This window comes from Lagenorhynchus albirostris, chromosome 7 (assembly GCF_949774975.1).
Source record: "Lagenorhynchus albirostris chromosome 7, mLagAlb1.1, whole genome shotgun sequence".
Lineage (NCBI taxonomy): Eukaryota > Metazoa > Chordata > Mammalia > Artiodactyla > Delphinidae > Lagenorhynchus > Lagenorhynchus albirostris.
Genome location: NC_083101.1, coordinates 45,022,965 through 45,045,067, shown reverse-complemented (window position 1 = coordinate 45,045,067; position 22,103 = coordinate 45,022,965). Strand labels below are relative to the sequence as shown.

The following is a 22,103-nucleotide window of genomic DNA, read 5'->3' as shown; positions in this document are numbered from 1 at the left end:
TTTACAATCACAAAATAAGAGAGACTGCTTTTTTCCCATAAAAAGTAGTATATCTTCCACCATTCATGGAATTATGATCACTGATACTCTTCTTGAGTCTGTGGGCTAATGACCTATAGTTTACCACTTTTCATGAGGTTCAAGGTGACTGTGAAGATGATTTTCCATTTACAGAGCAGTGGAAGCCACCTGAGCTCAATGTGCCTTCTACTGCAGCCACTATCATATTACAAAATCTCATAAAAGATGAAGGGAAAAAACAAGGTTACCCTGCCTTTTTATTCTGTAAACATTTTATAAGCAGGTAAAATGAGGATTTCCAATCACGCGGCTTACAAGCCACAGGTAACTCAAAGAGGGTGGGACTAGTAAATATTTAACAAAGGCAAAGAACACTATTTTAGTCATCATCCCCAAAGAACTAGAATTTCAGTGGCCTCACCTGCTACCTTTCATGAGCATACAGCTGTGATTTCTAAACTTCAAATGAATGTAAGGCCAAACCGCTCAGCAGAATCTAAAAATAGAGTGGTCCCCCTAATTAAAATACTGCTCTCCTATTTTCCTTTCCTTTTAATTCTTTTCCCCCAGGGCAATGCTACCCAATCTTAATTTCATGGACCTGATTACCCTGGGGAATTTTCCATAGACCTCTCTTCCTCTATCTTTCACTGGCTGCTGTTTTGAACTTTGTTCTACAAGTAGAACTTCCAAAGGGTTGTCAAGAACTCAGAATAATCAAATGCAAATCATTCCATTCTGCTGCCCATTATCTGCTTAAGCAAAAAGCCTGCAGGAGGAAAAAATTAACTGTTTGCATAATCTGAGCATGGAGTCCTGAAATATCCCAGTTACTACATTCACAGACACTTGGGGATAAGGAAGTCACACTATTTTGAATATTCAATACTCAAAAGTTGTAAATTTTTTATCCAAACCTGGTGGAATGGATGTAGCACTAGATATTTCCCTGGTATCTATCCTCCCAGGAAGAGGAACAGGAACATCAAAGATAAAGCAGCAGAGTGAAATCTACCACAATATTAACAGTGGCTCCACAGGGCAAACAAGTCATATCTCTAAATTTCAGTAAACAGTCCTCCAAGTACTGTTGCTTTAAAAAGAAAAATGTAATTAAAAATTGTACCTGTGAGGGTCCTTTGAGCTGGGTATGATTTTGTTACATTCTCTCTTGTCGAACACTCCTTCAATCCAGGATTTCTGGGACTGAATAGAAAAATGTCATTATTTTCATAGTCTCATTAAATGAAAACACAGTATAACCACAGTAGTCCAGGTAGGCAAGATATACTTAAATATAATAGACCCTAATTAAAATGCCAAGACCAGCCCCAAACCTCTAAGCATTTATTAGGTTCTATTACAGACAACATAGACACAAATAAGCCAATGTGAACACAAAAATATTCACAAAGTTAATTGGTCCACAATCTCATTTTAAGTGAAAGATCCCTAAATGCACAAAACTCTACCAAGGAAGTAAAGATATAGCGGAAGCATTCTCTTAATTCTGCCAAAAGTCACTTTTAAATCTTGTACCATAACCCTACAGAGTGAATATTAAGCTCTCAAACTTCAGAATTCTCACTCATAAAGTCCCACTTTGGCTAAGATTTGACAGGAAGCTGGAAAGAGTGTCAGAGGAGAGATGTAACCTCAGCAAGATTCTGTAAAAGAGTTCAATCTAAAACAAATCTGGAGGATATGTAATGGAGAATATCACACGTGTGCCCTCAGAAGGGAACTTAACTGAGAAACTGATTTCCCATAAATGCGTGATTCACAGAAGACGAGACTTATTTCCTGACCGATAACCATATGCCAAGAATCTCTCCCTATCCTCAAGACAATGAATTTACTGCTTAGACACTGGCCGGACGTCTCCCTCTTTGCACTCCCTGCCCCAAACCCTCAACAGACTCGCCTGTAGCTTGCTACAGCATGCATTTCCCAAATTCAATTCCTCTGCTATTCCTGAATAAACTCAATTTCTGATCATTCAGGCTTGCCTCAGTTTACCTCTTTATTTAGGTTGACAATTTGATACACATTGTATAAGCGTGGCTTACCATTGGCTGAATTTCAAAATATCTGAATTCATTCAACAAATATTTTGAAATAGGCCTCCATATGGCATGCTGGGAATTCTATGGCAAATAAGACAAAGTTCTTACTCTGAAGGAACTTAGAATAAAAAGAAGGAAACGGATAACAAATTGATATCATTAAACTTCATGTGTAACATTTACCTATTAAAAATGGCTCCAGGGGGCTTCCCTGGTGGCGCAGTGGTTAATAGTCCACCTGCCGATGCAGGGGACACAGGTTCGTTCCCCGGTCCGGGAAGGTCCCACATGCCGCGGAGCCGCTGGGCCCGTGAGCCATGGCCGCTGAGCCTGCACGTCCGCAGCCTGTGCTCCGCAACGGGAGAGGCCACAACAGTGAGAGGCCCGCGTACCGCAAAAAAAAAAAAAAAAAAAGGTTCCAGGGACTTCCATGGTGGTCCATTGGGTAAGACTCCACACTCGCAATGCAGGGCGCCCAGGTTCAATCCCTGGTTAGGGAACCAGATCCTGCATGTGTGCTGCAACTAAGAGTCCGCATGCCACAACTGAGTCCACATGCCGCAATTAAGACCCGGTGCAGCCATAATTAATTAATTAATTTTAAAAAACCATCTCCAAAAAGGGTCCCTAATTTAGCAGCCTATGTATACAAATTAAGCAAGCTATGCTCAACCACTCCCTTCTTTTAAAAGGCTAGACAGCTGAATCTAGTAGAATGATGTGGGCAAATTACTTTCTTCAGGCCTGTTTTCCCATCTATTAAAAAGGAGATAATAACAGTAATACCTACTGTTGGGCTACTGAAAGGAATTAAGGCTTAGATTTCTCCCTGGGACTTACTCAGAGTCAGTAAAGCTTAGTTATTATTATTGGTAATATCAAAGGTAAAAATTAGCTTTTTGGTTGGTAGCATGGGAACTTAACTTTGATGTATTTTTTTCATAGAAAAATACTTCCTGACCTCCAAATCTCCCTCCTATGACCTCTCATATTTCAAATGAATGACTTTTATGGGTCCATTTTCCCCCACTAGACTCCAGCTCCTACAGGCCCCATGCCAGTCATTTCTGTTGCCCCAGGGCCCAACCCAATGATTGTTGAATGAGCAACAAAATGAACACACTTAAAATAGAACTTCAAGAATCCATGTATACAATTTTCTCTCCAAGGGTGTAAACAGGAAACCTGTGCCATAACAAGAACATGGAAACATTCCTCCTGCAACTCCCATATCTTATCTCAAAACTACAGGAAAAGAAAAGCAGGCTTAATTTGCAAGTGTTTCAAACAATTCTTCAATTTAGAACTTTACTTTTTCCCCCTACCTCATAATGGTAGCCTTTGCAATATACTCTTCAGCACATATGAAAGAGGTCCCCCCATGTTCAGTTCAACAGAGAACTATTAGGAACCATATGTTTGTTAGTTCTGATTCAATAGCCCAAATCTATTGAGGCCAAATACTCAACATGTGTTTGCCACTTGGAGCAGCACATTGTCATTGACGGCAGAGAATATGTCATTTCTGCAACTATCATGACAGTCTTTAGAGACTGGGTGTTTTTTATATACTGGGGCAGGAGAGTTGTGTTTTAACTGTGGTTGTTATTTGGGGAAGGGAAAGGCAGAGGATAAAGAAGGGAAATAGTGTTGGTCTCAGGCTGTGTTGGCACAAATAGTTTGCCTTACCCTAAAATATAATCAGATTTTACATACAAGCCCAGGGCTGGGGAATAGCAAAGAAATGTCCAAAGACTAATCCTCTAATGGTAGCTATACATGAATTAATTCCTGATGTCACTGAAAGTATTTCTACACTGGGGCTTTTTAGGGTTTCCAGATAACAGATTCTTTCTCAGGGGAATCTCTGAGAAGGAATAGTCTTACAGGCATTCCTTGATTTAAAAAAAAATCCTTCTAAATGTGCATGGATTTTTTTTTTTAACATCCAGGGGACTGTGTGATTGGGGGTTGAAGGGCACACAGCTAACAAGTAATTTATTTTCTTTTTAAAAACTTTTCCATACTTAAAAAAATCTAACATTTAAAAAATACTTTTCCAGGTGAAACTACTTCCTTTTTATAGCCCCCACTCTAATATACATCACAGCACTCACAATGCTTAACTGCACCTATTCAGTTGTTTTTTCCTTAACATTATTGTAATCTACTTCAAGATAAGCATTAGTTTATTTATCATGGAATCTATAGCATGCAGGGAAGCACCAGAATGGATCAAATAGAGAAAATATTTTCAGACTCCAGACTGACATTTTTTATCTTCTCTACACAGTCCCTCCCTTGGAGCAAGGACCTCTTCAAACTGAGTGCCAGGCAGATGGATTTCCACAGTGCACGATCTGTTGGCTGGGGAAACTCATCAGTGCAAAGCCAGCCTGTATACTTTGAAGACTCAGCTCAGGGTCTCCTACAGGGTTTTGTCCACAATCTGAGGGATACCTTGGGGGACTCACTTGATCCAAGATTAAGAGTCTCAGGCAAAGGGCATCCAAACCTAAAATAATCCAAACCCAAGGATCTGGCTCGCCAACACTGCCACAAGTTGACCTCACTGGTTTTCCGGTAAATAATCTTTCCAGAAGGCAGCATTTAGGAGTACTTCATAAAGAACACAAAATAACCTTACGTGTTTTCTTCTCTTTGGGTAGTTAGAGGGCACTATTTGCTGGTAATGATTTCTTTTTTCTTTTTTCTTTTCTTTTGTAACATCTTTAATAGAATGTTAACTAAATAACTCACAATTCCCTAAAATGCCACTTCTCCTGTTTAGGTGAGAAATTTATATGAAATTTTCCTATACTGCCTTGTTGAGCAAAAGCATTTAGAACTTCAGAATGACTGTTTAGATTATATAAACTCATGAGTACATAAGTAAAACATTTATGAATTCTCCACAGAGTCTAATGGGGAATTAGAAGAACTCAACAGTGACCTACTTAGTAGAGCATATCATAAAAGTTCAAACTAAAATACCATACCCCATCCCTCCACTCCCCAGACTGGTGAAAGCCCTCTTTATGTTAGTCCAAAATCACAATTTCAAATGGCAATGAGAAGACATCCTTTCCTCTGTCACACATGCTTCAGCCTTATTCAGTATCCTAGGGAATTAAACTTGCAAACAAGATGTTTATAATTTCAGATCATGTGAAATCATTTTGATAAGAAGGGAAAAGGAAATGGGAGGTTTCCCTTTTGGGTGTTCTTTACAACTGCCCGTGGAAAGTGAAATACAGAGTTTAACTGAATGCTGGGCCTATTTGTTGTATAACCACTCTAACCTATTAAGGTTTCCAAGTTAGATATACTCAATTTCCAATTTCCACCCAGCAAAATATCCACAAATATGTTATCCAAGTACACAGATGGTCTTCATTTATGCTACAAATATCTTGTTAAATTATCCAAAACTTTACTAGGACTACATCCAAGTGAACTACATAGTCTAAAAAACAACTTCTTGGAGTGAAGCTTCACTATTAGTGGAGCTATACTCAAATAACTGACTTTTAGAAAACCCACCACCCTCTGAGACAATAAAGCCTTTATTAGGAATTACAGGTTAAAGGCAATTTCATTTATGTCATCCATAGTAAGCTTTATTTGTACAATGAAGATTACTTGTTTCATTTTCTAAGTGTAACACGGCAGAAAGAACAATGCTTCTTGAAATTCCATGCAGACACATACCACATATTTAACTTGGACAAATTCAAAATCTTTGCTAAAAGACTGAGAGAGGGCTTATCATATTGAGTGAAGTCAGTCAGACAAAGACAAATATTATATGATATCACTTATATGGAGAATCTAAAAAAGATACAAATGAATTTTTTTACAAAATATAAATAGACTAACAGACATAGAAAACAAACTTATGGTTACCAAAGGGGATAGCGGGGGTTGGGGGGAGGTGGGAGGGATAAATTAGGAGTTTGGGATTAACAGACACACACTACTATATATAAAATAGGTAAATAACAAGGACCTACTATATAGCACAGGGAACTGTACTCAATATCTTGTAATAATCTATAATGGAAAAGAATCTGAAAAAGAATACATGCATATATGTGTGTGTGTGTGTATAGCTGAATCACTTTGCTGTACACTTGAAACTAATACAGCATTGTAAACCAACTATACTTCAATTTTTAAAAAGTGGAAAATAAAAAAAGAATGAAAGAGGACTAGAAGAAAAAGGTGAGAAGAAGATATAAAATGTTGAAGTATGGACAATATCAATGCCATTCCACATTCAGGAGTATACTATGCCCAAGAGCAGCAGTTCTCAAACTTTTGGGGTTTAGGACTCCTTCACAGTCATTAAATTTACCAAGGACCTCCAGAAAGCTTTCACTTATAGAGTATAGCTACCAATATTTATATATTCAAAATTAGAACTGGGACTTTTTAAAGTATTTACCCATTAGTTAATTTAAAAATAATTATGGTAAACCTATTACATGTTAAAATAAATAAAATATTTTTCACGAAGAATATTTTTAAAAGGTTTATGAGAAGAGCATTGTATTTTTGTCTGGCTTAAGACAGCTGGATTCTCATATCTGCTTCTGCATTCAATCTGTTACAAAGTGTTTTTGGTTGAAGTATATAAAAAGAATTGGCCTCACACAGACATGGAGTTGGAAAAAGAAAATAGTATTTTAATAGCCTTTTTAGATATTATGGATTTGTCACGTAACATCAGGAAAACTCCACTGTATGCTCATGATAGAATGAGTAAAACAGGGAAATAATGTACCGTTATAAAAATAATTTGGGGGAACTTTCCTGGTGGCAAAGTTGTTAAGAATCCGCCTGCCAGTGCAGGGGACACAGGTTCGATTCCTGGTGCCGGAAAATCCCACATGCGGTGGAGCAACTAAGCCCGTGAGCCACAGCTATGAGCCTGCACTCTATAGCCCGCAAGCCATAACTACTGAGCCCGCATTCCTAGAGTCTGTGCTCCTCAACAAGAGAAGCCACCGCAATGAGAAGCCCTCGCACGGCAACGAAGAGTAGCCCCCGCTCGCCCCAACTAGAGAAAGCCCATGCACAGCAACGAGGACCCAATGCAGTCAAAAAAAACCCAATAATAATAATTTGGGGACTTCCCTGGTGGTCCAGTGGGTAAGTCTCCACACTCCCAACGCAGGGGGCCTGGGTTTGATCCCTGGTTGGGGAACTAGATCCCGCATACATGCCGCAACTAAGAGTCCACGTGCTGCAACTGAGTCTGCGTGACACTACTAAGAAGTGTGCATGCTGCAATGTAGATCCTGCCTGCCACAACTAAGACCCGGCACAGCCATAAATAAATAAATAAATAAATATTTTTTAAAAAGTAATAATTTTGATTTTGAGGACCTTTGAAAGGGTCTCAAAGATCCCAAGGAGTCCCCAGGGATACCACACATGAAAGACCACTGCCCCAAAGTGACTTCATAGGCAATAGGGTTGAGTGTGAGTGAGAGACAGGACCTACTGTTTCCTGGTTGGTCTCAGGTCCCACATGCATGCCTTAAGTCTGCCCATCTCATCGCAATGATTGCACTGTAGTATTTCAACATCCCTTATTTAATCTGGTGCTCAACTGAAGAAAGTTCCAACATAGAGAAAAAGCAACTAGAGACCAAATCTTCACGTACTTCTCTTTCTAAGCAATGTAAGGGACTTTTGAAGGATAATTTTGACTGCATTCATTTTTAACTTAACAGCTGACTTTAGTACCTACCACATCCTTCCTCCCAAAGATGTCATTGAAGCATGATGAGTGTGGTTATCAGCCCTCCAGAACCCATAGGCAGCATATATTATATCAGTTTACCCACTCTTCCTTTAAAATATTGATACCGCTAAGAATAATAGCTTCATTCATTCATTCCTTCAAAATACTTTGATGGGCATATCACATGGTTGTAATAAAAATAAATAAAATTGTGTCCCAAAGACCAACACCAAAAGAGAAGAAACTATGTTTACTAATAGATACCAAGTATGGCACAAGAGCAAGCTGTGGGACTCCTTGGAAGTAGAAATCCCTTCTGTCCGCCAGTATCTGGGGAGTCTTCATGGAGGACACAAAACTTAGGAAAGTCCTTGAAAGATGACAAAGGTTTTGAAAGGTGGTTGATGAAATTCGGTGGTGGTTAGAAATGCAGAGATTTAGGCCTGGGGGAGAATTCAGAGGACAACGATGTTAAGGTATGGCAAAAGCCACAGAGTCACTGGGGAGCAGAGAACAGAGAAGATAAAAGAGCCAGGAACCTCTGGGAGCATCTAAGCATAGCGTGTAGAAGGGTTCAGGGAATGAAAACAGAGTTACGAATCAGGATGGTAACATGATACCTGAAGTTAAGAAGGGAGAAAGTTTTTCTCTTTAATAAAAATGTTTGCATTATTTCAAAAATAGGTAGTTTCAAAGAAAAACTGAGAAGTGTTTAATATTGAAAACAAAGTAAGGAGGACAATTTTTGTCCATGACAAACAAATAGATTGAGAGAGAGTCAGGAAATAGGTTGTAAAACAGAGAAGAAAGCTAGTGTAAGATATCCTTGGGAGAAAGAAATAAAAACAGCCACTAGACCAACAAAGTAAAGCAAAAGCCAACGTTAACGTAGACTTTCATATATGCCAAGGGCTGGGCTAAATGCTTTATGCGCTAGCTAAAGTAATATTCACAACTGTGAGATAAATACAGTGATTATCACCTCTACAGAGGAGGAGCAGTTTCTATCAAATACCAGCACCAGCATTCTTTTACACTATGTTTAATAGGCAACGTTGAAAGAAAGTTTATCTTATGTTAAGAAAGTTTGAACCTTGTATGTAGATAAAAGAGAGTGAAGATGCAAGAGAGAATAAAAATGACTTGAGACTTTGGCAGTGGCGGGGGGCGGGGGTGGAGCAGGGGGAAAAAATGGTATGAATAACCAAGGAGGAAGGCTCAGCCTTGAAGAAAATGCTTCCTCTTCTGACAGACGCAAGGAGTGGAGTGGCAAACTTTCCCTTCTTGGTAATTTTGCCCCAGACCCTATAATCAATGTTCTATAGAAAGTCATAGACCATTTAGCTCAGACGGCTGCAAATCTCAGCATTCTCCTTTGCTCATCTTAACCAGAGAGAAAGGAAGGCAGGAGATACACGTGCAGTCACAGTGCCCCTTTCTATTACCAGCTCTCTACAGTACAACATCAGTACAGTACAGTATGTATTCTGTGAACCACAAAGCATATGAAATGCTCTCTCAGTAGAGGATCCACCCAACTTAAAAGATAGACGGGGAACACCAATAGTATCCCACTGATCACCCTATGGAGAAACTGCCACACAATATTCCAGGAATGTCCCTCATATACTAACCAAAAATGTGTGCCCCAGGTTATGGGGGTCTGCAGACAACTAAACTGAGGCAATAGGAATTTAGAGTAAAAAATAAGAGTAGGGCTTCCCTGGTGGTGCAGTGGTTGAGAGTCCGCCTGCCGATGCAGGGGACACGGGTTCGTGCCCCAGTGCGGGAAGATCCCACATGCCGCGGAGCGGCTGGGCCCGTGAGCCATGGCCACTGAGCCTGCGCGTCCAGAGCCTGTGCTCCGCAACGGGAGAGGCCACAACAGTGAGAGGCCCGCGTACCGCAAAAAAAAAATAAAAATAAATAAATAAGAGTAAATGTAATTGGAGATTAATGGGCAGTCAGGGCAAGGTATAATGAAAGGAAAGGAAGTGGGGAGCAAAAGCAAGGTGAGTGTGTTTTCTTCTCTAGTCTGTAAGAAATCTCTATCAGCAAACTGGAGAAATACTGTTCTTCCTGGGTAATTCACCCCAGGGGTTGTTAAAATAATTTCCAGCCGTCCAGTTGTGCGGATGTAAATTTTCATGAGCATTCCTTCAGCTACATTTAGGTACTCCACTTCCATTAAAAAAAATTAATTATAATTACTTTAGGTAAACATTTTACAACTGTGTGCCTAATTGCTACATAGCAAAAAACAAACAAAACATATTTGCTATAATGTTATAATTATTAAAATGCCGCTCTTAGTTCTTTTACTCTAAGCCTGTACTCTATCATTCATGGAACATGTAAGCCAGGCCCCATTAACTTTTTCTTAACAGGGAATTTTGCAAAGTATAAAAGCCACCAGTACAACAGATAAGAAAGAAGAAAATGTTTTCTGCTCATACAGGCACATGGAAGTATTATGACTCTATAGAACAGATAAACTATCCATTGTTTCCCTAAATATATTAAATCAAGGATCATCTTTGAGGCTATCACACACTTGTTTCCATAGGATGAAATTTTGATAAATTCCTTTCCAAGAGTTTTCTACCAGTTATCAACTAAGAATATTCCCTCCCCTAAATCTTATATCTTAATATAAGATTTTTGCCTTCATCTTTAGGATTTTTTAACTTAATTTTTTAAAAAATATCTTTGAGATGTTTAACTTAATTTAAAAGATAGAAATCATAAATATTTTTATCTTAATTTAAGCTGAGAGATTTAGGGTAGGGTACTAATCAGGTTGGTTTTTTTCTTTGTCTCAAAAAAAAAAAAATCACATCCAGTACAAACAATTCCCCTAAAATTCAAGGAGGAAAAAGATGTTTTAATGGAATGAGGGTAGTCCAGTAAGTTGAGAATCAGAAGTCTGTCAGTGGGGTACCAAGAATTCTGTAACAGTTGTTGGCAGATATGAAATCTCATTTGCTAGGAAAAGATTTCCCAACTTCTGTTTCTGGCTGTTATACTTGATTTTCAAAGTGCCAGTGTTGTTGTTTAGAAACTGACTGTACTTTTGATGCAATTCAGGAAGGAAAAGGGAACATAGCTACTGCACAATGCCTTTCTCTAAGTCATTGAGAAGCCAAACTACACAACAGGTTTTCATTTTCACTGGGTTTTGATTATTAAGACATTTCTTCTGCATTTAATTTCTTCTGCTATTTTAAGATGAGAAGAAATATACTCTATCCATAAGGAAGAGACCTTGAAATGACCTAAAAAGGCAATTCTAAGAGAGTGATTAAACAAAAGAAAAGCAGCTTTTTTCTTTAAAGAATGTGTTGCTCAAATGCTCACCTATTTTGTGATTGATTGTATTATAAAGAAGAATGTTCTACCTTAGTCACCTCCAGCTGCAATGCAAACTGAGGAAGACTCTCTCCCTTAACCAAACGTGAGTCAGGCTCTTTCTGACTTGAGTCCTCTTTCTAACTAGGCCCCAAACTTGGGCTCTGTCCTTGGCCCACTTAGTCCATTTTTATCAAGAATTCTGCTGAGTTAATTCAGCAAAAATCTCCCACGCTTGCTATCTGATCACTCTACTCTGGCCCACCTTCAGCAAGAATCCTGTTGAGTTGGTTTAGCAAGAATCCCCCTAGCCTTGATGTTTCCTCTTGACCCTTCTCCATCCACTGACCCCATCTTGCTCCTTGGCAATAAATCTCCACTTTCCTCGTATTTGGAGTTGAGCCTGATCTCTCTTCCCTCCTGCAAAACCCACATTGCAGTCATTTTTTCTTGACTGGTCTTCCTTGCTATCTTTAACAATGTCATGAAAAAATTTTCTTTAACAAAATCCACACGACACACACACACACACACACACACACACACGAATCATTATCTGTGAGTCAGAGAATAAAACTGACAAAATATTGGGATTCCAATAATTCTCAGAAACTCTCTCCTGGCCTGAACCTTACAGAGCTCTTCTCTTCATTTAAACTGAAATGAAAGACTCTGACATCAAGGAGACCCCACAGAGAAGGGCCTCAGAGGTCCTGCTCTGGGTAAATGGCTCCTTTTCCTTCATCTATCACCCTGCTTTTCACACTCAGTATTTGCTGAACCCAAACACCAGCCAGCAAGATGCACTTTCCATCTGAAATGTCTCCACTAAAAGAGTTGTTTCTCAAAATGTGGTTTCTCTTTCAAAGGTAGTGGCTGTAAGGGACTTCCCTAGCGGTCCAGTGGTTAAGACTCCACACTTGCAATGCAGGAGACGTAGGTTCGATCCCTGGAGAGGGAACTAAGATCCCACAGGCCATGCGGTGTGGCCAAAAAAAAAAAAAAAAAAAAGGTAGCGTCTGTAAGCAGCTCAAGAAACCAAAACATGAGCCGGAAAGGCTTGCCTTTATTTCATCCAAGAACAAAGATCCAATCCGCAAAGACTTATGTCAATTCACTGACTCCCTCCTAGTTTGTCTTTCTTAAGACTGTCTTAGGGAATTCCCTGGCAGTCCAGTGGTTAAGACTCCACACTCTCACTGCCCCGAGAGGACCTGGGTTCAATCCCTGGTCGGGGAACTAAGATCCTGCAAGCCGAGCGGCATGGCCAAAAAAAAAAAAAAAAAAGACTGCCCTAAAGACTCTAGCTAATACTATAAAGTGTTTAAATCTTAAGACTTTGAACCCTCTTTGTTTTAATCCAACAATATCTACTCACTTGACCTGATCACAGAGCAAAACTGCCTACTTGGAACCTGAGTTTCTCTAGGCCAGATAAGGACAAAGATTGGGGGGGTTGTTTTTTGTTTGTTTTAAATCACTTTAAAGCAGACACTAACAGTGGTGACAAAGGTTAGACAGGATTAACTGATCCAGGCTAAGGATCTCTAAAGTACCCTCTGGACTTAAATCCTTCTGGAAGGAAAATTCTCTTTCCTAAGATTACAGATTCATTTTACAAAAAAACTCTTGGCTCTTTCAAAGATCAGTAGAGGAAAACTGTTTTTTCCAGAAAGATGAAAGCTGTTTTCATATGCAAAGACCAACCTGCTCCACTATAAGCTAATAACCTGTTCTGTTCTATAAGATAATATAACTAGTGGGTAGCTTAGTCAGGTGCGTTACTGTAACAGAATACCATTGGCTGGGTGGCTTATACCACAAACATTTATTTCTCAACGTTTTAGAGGCTGGAAGTCCAAGATCAGGGTGCCCTCATGGTTGAGTTCTGGTGAGAACCCTCTTCCTGGTTTACAAAGGCCACCTTCTTACTGTATCTCCACATAGCAGAGAGCACTCATCTCTCTTGTGTTTCTTCTTATAAGGACACTAATCCCATTCATGAGGGCTCCTCTCTCAAGACCTAATTACCTTCCAAAGGTTTCACCTCCAAATAACATCACATTGTAGATTGGAACTTCAACATATGAACTTTTGGGGGGCACAAACATTTAGTCTACAGTAGCAACTTAAGAATTCATTTAGCACTTTCTATGTACCCACCTGCCCAACGCAAAGCACATTGTGTATATTAACTCTGCCCAAGAGCATGTGGGAAGTAGGTGCAGTTATTATCTCCGTTTTACAAATGAGGACACGGAGTCAGAGAGGTTGGGTAATTTTCCCAAGAACACAACAGCTCATAAAAATAACACTAGGATTCAAACATAGGCAGTCAGATTCAAGTTCATGCCCTTAACAACTTCATTTCACCATCATTTACCCCCAGAATTTGCACCTGTATTAATCCTTGAAGCTGAATAGTGTTTTAGGGTTTACAAATCACATTCCTGAACATCTGATCCTCATACAAATCCCATGAGGTCCTTAATAGATAATAATGAGTGAAATCAAGTATATGAAGTGCCCAGAAAAATCTCCACTTTATACCACATCCTCTGTGGGTATCCTTAGACCCATAGAGAGATATCAAGAGGGTCAGGAATCCCTAGAAACTGTATAACAACTTTTGTGTGGATATGAAGATATGGGCATTTCTCATAAGAAAATCTCAAGAGCTGGATCAAAAACAAGTGCCACACTAAGGGTCTGAATACACTCTTCTCCAAAGAAGGTATACAAATGACCAGTGAACACAGGAAAAGATTCTCAACATCACTAGTCATTAATCATTTATATGCGAATCTAAGCCACAATGAGATACCTCTTCACACCTACTAGGATGGCTATAATCAAAAGTTCAGACAATACAAAGTATTGGCTAGGATGGGGAGAAACTGGAACTCTCATAGATTGCTGATGGGAATTTAAATGGTGCAGCTGCTGTGGAAAACAGTCTGGAGGTCCCTCAAAAGGCTAAACATGGAATTACCATATGATCCAGCAAGTCCATTTCTAGGTGTCTACCCAAGAGAAATGAAAACATATGTCCACACAAAAACCTGTACACAAATGTTCATAGCAGTATAGACAAAGAAGCAAAAACAACAAAAATATCCATCAACTGATGAATGGACAAATAACATGTGAGGCACCCACACAATGGAATATTATTCAGCAATACAAAGGAATGAAGTACTGATACATGCTATGACACATACCAGTACTTGAAAATGTTATGCTAAGTGAAAGAAATCAGTCACAAAGGCATACGTATTGTATGAGTCTATTTACATAAAATGCCCAGAACAGGCAAATCTACAGAGGCAGAAAGTACATCAGTGGTTGCCTAGGGCTAGTGGAGATGGAGGGATTAGGGATTAACAGCTAAGGAGTGTGAGGGATGATGAGTATGTTCTAAAATTGAGTGTGGTGAAGAATGCACAACTCTGTGAAGATAATAAAGTCATTAAATTGTATACTTTAAGTGTGTAAATTATATGATATGTGAATATATCTCAATAAATCCGCTAAAAAATTTTTAAGGAGGGAGTGGCACAGACAGAAAGAGAGAAAAGCCCCAAAATAAACCTATAAATAATTTGGGTTTAACCATAGTAGAAAACGAAATACAGATATACTTCTGCCCACAGGCAGAAAGCAGGCCACAAATGTGTTTTGTTCAGTCCATAAAGGTGTTTTCAAAAATCTTTGAAGCAACTAGTAAAATGTAAAAACCCAGGGGTTTCACATTCAAGAAAGAATCTATACATCTGCATTTTCCTCAACAAGGAAAGTTAAAAAAATAAAATTTAATTTAAAAATAAATAAATAACCAGAATCTGGCAATACTAGGCTTGCATTCCAACTTTGCAACAATCTGCTAAGGCCAAGGGTGGGCAGCCATTTTTAGACAGAGCTTACACTGGCCAGTAAGCCTGAGTGCCCAGCAGGTCAGGTTTCCACTCTACTTTGAGTTTTTGAGTCGATTATCTATTGCTTTTATCAGATTGTCAAAGGAATCTCTAACTCAAAGCACATTCAGAGACCTTAGAAAGAAGTGGCAGGCAAATAGTGGCCATTTGCTTTATAGATAAGGAAACCGACCTAACTTGCCCGAGGCCAGAAGAGTGCCGCAATCAGCAGTAAAACTACTTTTTCTGACTCTTGGTTTCTTTCATTAGTCTTCTGGCCTCCCTGCTGATATTTCTAGAGACTCTACAATTACCATATCCTGTTCCTTTTTCGGCAGCAACTGAGGGAAATTAGTGAGAAAGGAAAGAACTTGCTAGGCATTCCAAAATGGCATATGATTTTCAGGCTCTATGATCTTCTAATCACAAACAAATTTTGCCTGGACTTAAATGTCTCTGGTTTGTGTGGGCAACCTGAGCCGTCCTCCTGGCCCATAGCCCAAGGAAGATAAAGAGAATGTTAAACTCTCAGGACAGGGAAAGACTCCCAAGAGTGTATATTCTCCAAGGTTACCAGTAGCCCTGCTACAGAAAGCGCAAGCTCCTAATAAACAGGAATAGTTCTTCCCCTGGGCCAGGTGGTTTGCTCATGTCAAAAATGACTATTTACAAGAAGCTCCGAGTGCACAATAGGCTAAGTGAGGAGAGAACTTTGGTTGTTCATAGTCATTCACCCCACTGGGCTTTGAGTCTGCCTGGAAAGAAATTCCATATGATGCCCACATATAGCTGGGAGAGGTGGAAGAATAAAGAACAACCCAATTCACCAGGCTGATCTCTCCAATCAAAACTCAGCACATTTGCAATCCCGGGATATCTGATCCTTACCCAATCTTGGAGTGCTTCAAGATCCAGAGCCAGCAAATGGCAGAGGATCATTGCACATCAGGCCAGGGCTGGAAAGCAAATGCCAGCTGGGAAAATGCAGGAAAACCAGGGCTAGGGAAGGTACCTGTCTGTGCCATGGAGTAAAAGTCGTCTTTTCCAATCAAAACAGACCAAAAGGTTCTTGCAAAGGCACGTGCTTACAAAGCCTGAGAAAGAATGAAACCTCTAAGGCAAACAAAATGACCACTTCTCACTGCTCCCAATTGTGTAACTCTGAAATAGTCTCAAAGTTTATCTGTGCTATAAACAACTTAGGAACCTTTTCCCCAGAGATATGGAAATGCCAACACTCGTGGAAAAAGGAAAAGAAGCATTGGGCTGCCCCCGACAAGGGGACACGCTAAAGGTTCTGGTGCCAAGTCCATCAGAAGAGTTTCCAGGGCAGTGCATTGTTGCCCACTCCCCAAGCCCTGGAAAAACCATGATTTCAGGCAAAAGCTGAACCCAGCTGAAAGCAGGTTCAATCATGAATTCAAAGTATAGGACATATCCCACTGTGGAATTTGTGTCAAATTTTTCTTATTTTTTTTAAATTGTGGTAAAATACACATCATGTACAATTTACTATCTTAGCCATTTTATAGTGTGCATTTTAGTATTACTAACTATATTTTTATTTTTGTGCAATCAATCTCCAGAACTTTTTCATCTTGCAAAAATGCAGCTTTATACCCATTAAACAACTTCTCATTTCCATGTCTGCTCAAGCTCTAGCAACCATCATTCTACTTCTTTCTGTGCATTGAACTACTTTAGACACCTCATATAAATAGAACAATTCAAGATTTGTCTTTTCATGACCAGCCATTTCATTTTGCATAATGTCCTCAAGGGTTATCCATGATGTTGCATGTAACAGGATTTCCTTCCTTTTTAAGGCTGAATAATATTCCATTGTATGTATATATCACATTTGTTTATTCATAAAATCTATTTCTGTATCTCAGGGATATGATTCTGTTGCTCTGGTGGTACACAAGTTATAGAGTTCAATTTGTAATGGTCATGATTTTATACAGAGAAAGAGACAGACAGATAGACAGACTTGATTGAATGATGTTTGTACTCCAGGAGACGAAAAACAAGCTAACTAAAGCTGCAGCTGAGCTCAATTCCATCATCTAGAACCATCTCACTATCCCTCTTTACCCCAAAAATAAAAGTTTTGTTAACTGTATATTCCCAGGTCCTGGGAACAGGACTTAGCATACAGTTGACACTCAGTAAATATTTGTTGGCTGAGTGAATCTAGAAGAGTGATTGCTCAGAAAATGCTATATGCTTGATCTTGATTGATCCAGCTCATCTGAACATATGAGCCAAGAAAGGATCAATATGTATTGACATGGAAAGATGTCCAAGAACTATTTTTAAAGGAATCAGGTTGCATATCAATAAACAGTATAATTCCCTTTATGCAAAAGCAAATGCACAAATCAAAACAATAAATACATACGTATATAATAATATACCTAAATAATATGCTACAAACCCAATGGTTTGATTACCTCTGGATTGAAGGGCAATGAGGACAAAGGATAGAAAGGGAATTTTCTGTTTGAATTTCTGTTTGTAGTGTTTTAATTATTTACCAAAAGAACTTATCTTTGTATTGTTAGTGGAACTTTTTTAAGGAAAAAAAATCTGGAAGGATAAGATGTCATAAGAATACATTGATTCATTCTCATGACATATAGCACAGGTAACTCTGCTCAGTGTTATGTGGCAGCCTGGATGCAAGTGGAGTTTGGGGGAGAATGGATATATGTATATGTATGGCTGAGTCGCTTTGCTGTGCACCTGAAACTATCACAACATTGTTAATCAGCTATACTCCAATATAAAATTTAAAAAAATTTTTTTAAAGAATATGTTGATTCAGTTTACCTTACATGTACCCTTTCTCAGAGACCTACTGGAGAATGTGCTCCACCGAAACAATGGGATTAATCAAGAAAGAAGAAGACATGGGATATAAGAAACAGGATCCAGCATAAGAGAGAGGCAAAGGGAATCTCCAAAATGATGGTAAAAAGAGAACAGCTGTGTATCCAACATCAAGGGCTACCATTCTGGACAGGCAAAGCAGGTCAAAGAGCAGTATTCAACAAGATAAAATTGGCTGAAATAGCTGTTGCACTGGAAGATCTTGAGAGAAGATTTAGACAACTGGCAAAAAACCTGTGGTTAAATTAGTGAAAACTCCATAGAAAATTCTGCAAACACACACAGAAAGACAGCTCTAGGGGGAAACAATAGTAAGGAAGGGAAAGTAATCATGTAGTACATAATCCGGTTCTTAATAGTGGATAGGAAGGCATAGTAATGTTGACTGAACTAAATATTGACCTAAATAAAAATTATGAGTTAGCTATATTCTGAAGATAGATGGAAAGAACAGGAAGGATGCATGTGAGTGGTAGGTGAAGGAACTCAAAAGAAAGCTAAATACTCATATTCCACGCTGGAAAGACAGTACATGATGACTAAACCTGAAAAATCAAGAGGGAGCAATATAAGCATTATTTAGAGACCCAAAGAAGTACCAACTAGCCAGAAGAGATGAACATGACTGCTCTTTCTGAAAAGAAGAAAATGGTAGAGGTTCTGCTGTTTTTAGTAATGAACCTTATGGAATTATTTGTCTCTGAACTATGTGTATATACAACTTCAGTCAAACTAAGAAGTAAAAAAGAGAAAAATCACAACTGAGACCCACATCACAATACCTTACCTAACCATGTTTTTTTTTTAAACAGGAAAATAGTTGCTGTGTAGATTTCTGATGTGACACAAAGAAATAACAGTTACAGGTAGGATGGCCACTTTCAGTTCCAATACTGGAAGATTCTACCAGAAGTGTGAAGAGAATCATTCTGAAAATGGTTGGGCTTTCCAGCCTATACGGAAAACCCATGATAAAAAACCCAGGGCGAAAGAAAAAGAGGCAAGACATATTTCAGGTCCAATATTTACCAAATGCTTGAGTTTTGGCATAGAAGCCCTGCCAAAAAAACTTAGCTATGATAGAGAATTGTAAATGGGCAAGATAAGACCAAAATTTGTGGCAAATCATCAATATTCTGCCTGGGTCTTTCCCTCTCCTCTGGGGTACAATCAACTCAACATGTTATTCACACCCTTGTCTATTAAAGCAAGTCTAATACTTTCTGAGGGTACTAATCCCCAATTTTGGCCCCAAAAAGTAGGTTCCCGCTGGGTTCCATCTCAAATGATTTTCAACTCCCCAACCCCGTGGTGGTGGTGGTGAGGGATACCTAAGAAACAGTCAGATTCTCACCAAACCCAGGTGTCAGGCCAGAGTATCTAATGCTTTCTCAGTTATGGAAGAATCCAAAGCAAATGAAACACCAAAATTTGTACATAGGGAGAAAGAAATTGAAGAACTCAATTCCCACACTGGTAGTTAATAATGAACCACCCTCTCCCTAGGAACAAATGCTCAAAATCCTGTGTGTGATATCCATATTCTTAGTGTTTTAAAGCACTTGCCTGGGTTCCAATCCTAACTCCGTTCTTCTCCCTCAGCTTCATTTTCCTGTTAACCGGTGGGGTGGGAGTGGGTGGGTGGTAATACTTAGATCTCATAGAATTATTGCCTGGATGAAATAGTAACAACCAAACTTTTGCAATCCACTAAATATATTACGCATTATTCTAAGCACATTGCATATACAGCATCTCATTTAATGTTCAAATTATAACTATTACCCCATTTTCCAGATGAGGAAGACAAAGCACAGAGGTTCACTAACTTGCTCAAGATCGTAGCTAGTGGTGGAGCAAAGAGGCTAATTCAGGTGAACTGGCTCCAAAGAAAGTACCAACAACCGGACTATGCCGAAATGCAAGAAATAAAATGTGCACCATAAATGGTACTTATTCACACACCACGTGTGCCAGTCCAAACAATAGGTTAAGTGACAGGCAGTTTGAGGCTTGGCAGCCTTGCAAGAGACCAAGGCATGACCAGGGGCTCCACTCCTCTCCCTAACTCCCCAAGCTCCCCAGAACTTCCCATCGCGCTTGGGACTCAGGGCTTCGAGGCTGCGAGTCCTGGTAGCTGGAAGTAGAGGGTGGAGCGGAGGCGGGGGAGGCCGGGGGTAGTGGGGGAAGGTGGTTGGGACGCCGGCGTTTACCTTGACCTGCACTCTCATCGCTCCGGGAGTCCGGGGCGCTGCGCGCGGGGACGCGCAGAGGCGCAAATAGCGGCCTGGCACTTCTGCCGCCGCCACCGAGAGCCGCGACGACGTCCCGTCCCCTAGGTCTCCGCCGCCCAGATGTGGCCCTCTGCTCCGGACCGAGCCTTCTCTCCTACCCGCAGCCGACTCACGCCACGTCCGGTCTCTTCCGCCACCGACCCAGAGCGGAACCACAGAGCTGCCTCCTCTCCCGGGACGTGTCCCCACCGCCCTAAGCAGAATCCCCCGCCCCGTTAGGTTTCCGCTCGGATACCACCTCCGCGCTGGCCCCATTCCAGCTCCGGCAACCGGGCTGTGGGGCGTGCCCTTAAGTAAGTGTCCTACGGTAGCCGAACCCTCAGATATGTTAATCAGACCCGCGTGGAGACCACAGGACTTGAGCGCAGGTATTTCGTAAATCCCAGCTATGCCAGATCCTAGTTAGATATCTTGTGGCTGGCCCCACCTAAAGCACCCAGGGCCCTGGGCTCAGATCTGGTAAACCGCCTAAGACGCTTTGCCCCGCCGGCTGGTAGCCCCCCATACCTGTAAGCGCTCCTCCGCAGAGCGAGCTGTCATCCTGGACTTGCAGGCCCGCCGCCAAAGCCTTGTCTGAGCTTCTGACTTATGGAGTCAGATTGGGGCTCCACCTCCGCACGCTGCCTTTTACAGCCCTACAGATTTGTCTTTTGGCCTCAGTTACCTCCCGTGTAGAAAGGAGGTGATTCCGACCTTACCTGGATCAAAGAGTAGAGGAAGGGTCAAATGCGATTTTCATCATCATCATCACACACGTATTTAATTGTACTGTTATTGTTGAGTCAGTGTGGTGCGGGGAGGACACAGGAGGTTTAACCTAACAACCAGCAGTTTACTAACTGGGAGTTACTGGGTGTTAGGTGACCTCTCTGGGCCTGGGTTTATCTACACAGCGGGAGGGATAGCAAATAAATCCCCTTTCCTCAGAGGCTATACTGAAATCCATAAAATACAATCAAAAGCTTTGTGATTTCTGTTATTTTCGGTGGGCTGCTCTGGCTAGTCGGTCTTGATTAAGGCTGTGGTCAGTTACTACAGGTGAATCCCAGTATGCTGGCAGAGGTGATGCTCACTTATTACAAGTGTTGTAATTAACAATGCTAGCCATTCGTCCCTGATTTCAAATTAGGACCACCTATCCTTTTAGTCCATTCTGGACTTCTGCCCAGTGAGCTCACATTTTCTGACACTTTTTTCAGCCTGATTTCTTTATGTGGTTTTCACTTTTCTTTGTTAGAAAACTTGAACATCTCATATATGTATTAACATTTTGTTGTTGTTTGTTTTTCTATTAATCCATTGAATCTCATTCTCCTTGACCCAGCTCCCTCAAAATGTTAATGATCTGTGAGCAGTTAACAGATTCAGAAGCCCCCCTAAGGCAAGTAAGCACCTCTTGATTGGTGTTTCTCCATACATCTCCCCTGTTAGGTCTGTCACAGCACTAGAGACTGGGAACTCTCAGAAATCTGCAGACCCACCAAGAAGACTAGACGTTTGGAACTCAAGATTCTTAGGAGTGTTGGTGCACTGTAATTACCATCTTCCAGTTTAAACTCTTTGGTAAATTTACATGTTAGGATGGTCATATATTCTTTTCAGATCAAGCTTCAAGGCAGAGAGTCTAAAATATCAGGACAATTCCAGGGCTTAAGGTATCTGGTGTGCTAGTTTGCAAGCTGCCTTTGGTTCCCAGGCTGTATCAGAAACACCTGAGGCATTTGTTAAACGTGCAGATTCCCTAGCCGCCCCCACCCCACCTAGACCATCTGTATCAGAATGTCTGGGGTGGGGCCCAGGAATCTGTATCTTT

General features: G+C 40.3%; 1 protein-coding gene across 2 annotated transcripts in view; it reads right to left on the bottom strand.

Moving 5' to 3' along the window:
• TRPM6 (transient receptor potential cation channel subfamily M member 6) overlaps positions 1–20,921 on the bottom strand; it is a 138,840-nt gene extending 117,919 nt beyond the window's left edge. Inside the window, exons 1-2 of one of the 2 annotated variants that reach the window (XM_060154969.1) lie at positions 20,798–20,921; positions 1,148–1,227 (exon numbers count right to left, since the gene is read on the bottom strand). In XM_060154969.1, coding sequence (XP_060010952.1) covers positions 1,148–1,227; positions 20,798–20,830 — 113 coding nt within the window. In that variant the 5' untranslated portion in view covers positions 20,831–20,921. Of the gene's footprint in view, positions 1–1,147; positions 1,228–4,911; positions 4,930–20,797 lie in introns of those variants that run through there. The other variant, XM_060154970.1, reaches the window with a different exon arrangement.
• Positions 20,922–22,103: the final 1,182 nt, after the last annotated feature.